General features: G+C 53.5%; 1 protein-coding gene across 1 annotated transcript; it reads right to left on the reverse strand.

The window, feature by feature from the left end:
• Positions 1 to 670: 670 nt before the first annotated feature.
• Positions 671 to 3462, reverse strand: LOC100903751 (ETS domain-containing transcription factor ets-5-like). The gene is made up of 4 exons (XM_003744249.2): positions 3402 to 3462; positions 1421 to 1719; positions 1004 to 1316; positions 671 to 897 (listed from the first exon to the last, which is right to left on the reverse strand). The coding sequence occupies exons 1-4, from the start codon at positions 3412 to 3414 to the stop codon at positions 671 to 673; spliced, it is 852 nt and encodes a 283-aa protein (XP_003744297.1). The 5' UTR covers positions 3415 to 3462.
• Positions 3463 to 4003: the final 541 nt, after the last annotated feature.

Here is a 4003-nt window from a genome sequence, read left to right on the forward strand (position 1 = left end):
TCCCTTCCGGTCCTGTTTCTTCGCGAGCCGCCCCCGCCCCCCGTCGACGCAACGAACTAATAGGCGCCGAAACAGTCTCAGCTTCAGCGCAGTGCAGGGACTGTGCGACAAACATTCGGGAAAATTCATACGGTGTTGACACTTGTTGTTGTTTATTGTTGCTCAGTGTTTCAGTTATTGTTATTATTACCTCCGTCCTCGTCTTCCTCGTTATCTGCTTTGTGTTCTTTCACACGCAGTACGTGTTTGGATATTCTCCAAGGCAATCTTCCCTGCCTGGTCCTAGACAGAAGGCCACCAGCACAATTATTTACACAATACATGATGAACAGTCTCAGGAATTTCTCTCCTTGTATAGAACTCGCGCTGTTCGATTGGCATTGGCTTCAGTAGTCGCTTATTGCAAGAGATCAGCGACCACGGATCGAATACGACGACCGTGTGTTGCATGCGACGACGCTCGTGGAATTGGTCGAGAATGACTCGGCCCGATCCGATGTCGGTAGCAGCAGAGATTCTGAAGCCGAATCGAGCTATTCCTCCTGACACGAACGGGCTCCGAATTCGATCTCTGCCGCTTGCCGACACCGGCCGTGTGGATAATCACATTCGGACTATTTGCACTGTTGCAATCTCCACCCTGTTAGGCGTCACCTCGATTAACACTAGCTCAGGCCGAGAAAGAAGAGGCTATGCTGTTGCTAACCGAGGTGAGACCACCAGCCGATGAGCTGATAATCGAGTCTACGTTCGAGGTCGGTGGACTTGAGGGTGTCGTCCGACTATTCAAATTCAGCGAAGGTGGAGGCGCTGCGCAAGACGGCGCGGAACTCGCCGGCCAGGGGTAGCCGTACGATGCTCCGTGTCCACTGCTGCAGCTCGGTGGTTCCCAGACTCCTACGGGGAGAAATGAAAGAAATTATCGTGATCCTCGAATCGAGATGAAAATGAAAAATAAAAATCGGAACAAAAATAAATTATCGAGGCTGAATCGAACACTCACCTCCATTTGTTGGCCAATAATTCGGTGCAAACAGTCCAGAAGAATTAAAGTTTAGTTTTGCGTGCGCGTGGTACGGCGTGGCGGATTGGCTGAACAGCTCGCTGTGAGACGAACTCGGGTGGTACTTGCTCTGGAAGTACTGGGAATGGTGTCCCATGCTGCCCACGCCAACGCCGACAGCCGACGTGGGTGAGCTGACACCGACAGGATCCAGAGACGATCCGACTCCGAGTGGCGCTGACGGTCCTTGGGGTTGTGTTGCTTGGGCGAGTCCTTGGAAATCGAAGCGGTAAGCGTACCGTTTACCGTGCACCTGGAAACGGAGGGGGAGGGAATTTAATGACCTCGTCCAGTCGATTCCGAGCCCCACACGGGACTCTCGCTGCTCCACGATCGTTGGATGGTCGCGGCACGTACCTTGGTCATGATATTCTTGTCGTAGTAGTAGCGGAGAGCTCTGCTCAATTTGTCGTAGTTCATGTTGGGTTTGCTTTTGCGTTCTCCCCAACGACGAGCTACTTCATCGGGATCGGTGAGCTTGAACTCTCCATTGCTGCCTTCCCACGCGATGCAATTGGCGTTTGAAGAATCGGAAAGTAGCTCCAGGAGGAACTGCCATAGCTGAATCTGACCGCTGCCTAGGACCGTGGCGCCGCTGCCGACGCCGTGGGGTGGAGAAGGCGACGACGACGCCCACGTGCTCCGATAGTTGGGTTCTAGAAAGACCAGTTTTGTTCTCATCGTTGTTTTCAGGGCTCGTGTGTGATCGTCAGCGATGATAACTTTCTATCAGCGTCGAGTTGGGACGAAACAAAAAATTCATCCATGAGAGAAGGGGTGATTCGAAAATAATGGAGGGAATGAGAACGTGTTCGTCTCGGAATCCCCGAAAACACAAGATAAGGAAGGAATCCCAGCTCGAGGGAGAGAGGTCGTCGCTTGGCGGCGCACGCTCGGTCAGAATTCACTCCGAGTGACTTTGACTTTGGTGTTCGAGACGCCGTTTGCTATGCTTGCATGAAATGAAGAATAGCACCGCGTCTGAATAGCTGTCAAACATATCGTTCATCCCGTGATGATATTCTCACAAAGTCAGAGAGAGAGAGAGTTGGCGGGGGAGTTCGGTGCCAATTACAAGACTGCGAGTCAGTCGGCGGAGAATGGCCGACTCTCATTGTAAGTCGCTCCCGTGCGCTGTAATTGATTGTGGGAACTGGCTGTGTAGCTTCAGGAGGCTTCGAGCAGAGCCAGGCCAAAGGCACACCGAACAAGCGGCGATCGGGGGAGGGCTGGAACCTCGCGCAGTCCGGAAGTTGACGGTGGCTCCCTCGCCATAATGGACCGCACGTCTACGAGCTCGATGTCGAATAAAAAGTGATGTCGCCTTCCCGCTCAAGACCTAAGTGACCGCTGACGTGCCGTGGCCATGACACCAAGTGGTTTTTCTGGTTTGGCGTATCGCAGGAACAAAACTTTCGGTGTCGGTGCAACAAGCGCATCTTCTCTTCGGAATACCGACTTCGGGTGAAATTTTCTCAGTCAGAGCCCCGAATTCCAGGGGAAAAACCTGGGATGGGCTCTCCATGGGAATTTACGCGCCCACCGGGCAGATTGGTCGAGCGGCTCCGATTTTCGATCCAGTGAGGGTCGCAGACAGAGTTTCTCTGGAATTATTCGGGATTACTTCTCTCGAGAGAGATAGACCTCGCGGATAAATCCGCTCCCGCCCGCACTTTTGCTCCCGATTCGCGGTAGACCGGATGAATCGATTCCGAGGTTAGGACGGAATCATGGATATTCACATCCGACCTTCAACCGCTGGTCTGCCTGATGGGTTTGCCGCGGGTCGACCCTTCGCGGCCGCCGGTGAGAGCTACCATGCACTAGCTTCTTCTTCCACAAGAATTTCGTGCCCTACCTAGGATTTTTTTTCGTACCGATTTTCGGGGCTTGTCTTCGAAAATTCTTTGAAATGTTCCGGTTCCGATCGTGCTCAGAGGATAATTCTACTGAGAGCCTCGTTCTGTCATGATTGTCGAGTCACAGAACATCCCCACTCTCTATCTGCTCCGGACCGCGAAACAGGTCGGACCATGGAACTTTGAGTGAGTGAAAGTGAACCGCTCTGTCGATAGGGACTCGGCTCGGCCATTATGCGAGACCGGAGCAAGGTCCCCCTGAGGTCGGGGTATCGAGTCAGCTCAGAGTTCTGGCTCCAATCCCGCTCCGACACCCCAATCGCACGAATTTTTGTCTCGCAGCTCGTTTAAATCTCGGCTGGAGTGTTTCTGAGCAGTCGGCGTCGTTCCAAATCTCAGAATCGACGATTTTTCCCGCGGATCACCTATTCGCCATTGGCGCTCGTGACTAACTCGTTCTCGACACTGGTTCCACATACCTGTAAGCATCATCACTAGATCTACTGCGTCGACTGCGGACGGGAAGTGTCGAAGTGGCTGCGTAGATTTCGATTAAGGTCTTCGAACTAATTTTCGTCTCGGTGAACGAGGAGCACCGGCAAGTGACGGGTGGCGGCGGCGGCTTGCGTCGCGATCAGAGCACACAATACGTCGGGCGGGCACCTTTCTTTCTTCGGAAGGACGAGCTCTCGAGATTCAACAACTTCGTTCGGAAGATCGTCAACTGGTTGACCAGATGTTCTTTCGGTGGTCGACGCCGTCGTCGTTTCTGCTGCTGCTGCTGCCGTTGTTGTTGTTGTTCACTTTTCACAGTTTTTTTCAGTCAGCGTCTTCTTCGTCGAGCCGCATCCGTCGATCGTTTCCTGAGATGCACGTCCGGTGTGCACTGAACACGCCAGCCTATTGAAAGTACTTCCTTCCTTCCGCTATAACATACTATTTCACATATCCGTACCGCCCGCAGCAAATAGCCAAGTGCGCATGCGTGGCCCTCAAGCAGCGCTCGAATTGGACCGGCTCCCCCGCGGGGGACCAATCCTCGCAACGGGGTTGCGCCGGGGGAGCCAATGGCTGCGGGAGG

The sequence above is a fragment of the Galendromus occidentalis genome, unplaced genomic scaffold (assembly GCF_000255335.2).
Source record: "Galendromus occidentalis unplaced genomic scaffold, Mocc_1.1 scf7180000077463, whole genome shotgun sequence".
Classification (NCBI taxonomy): Eukaryota; Metazoa; Arthropoda; class Arachnida; order Mesostigmata; family Phytoseiidae; genus Galendromus; species Galendromus occidentalis.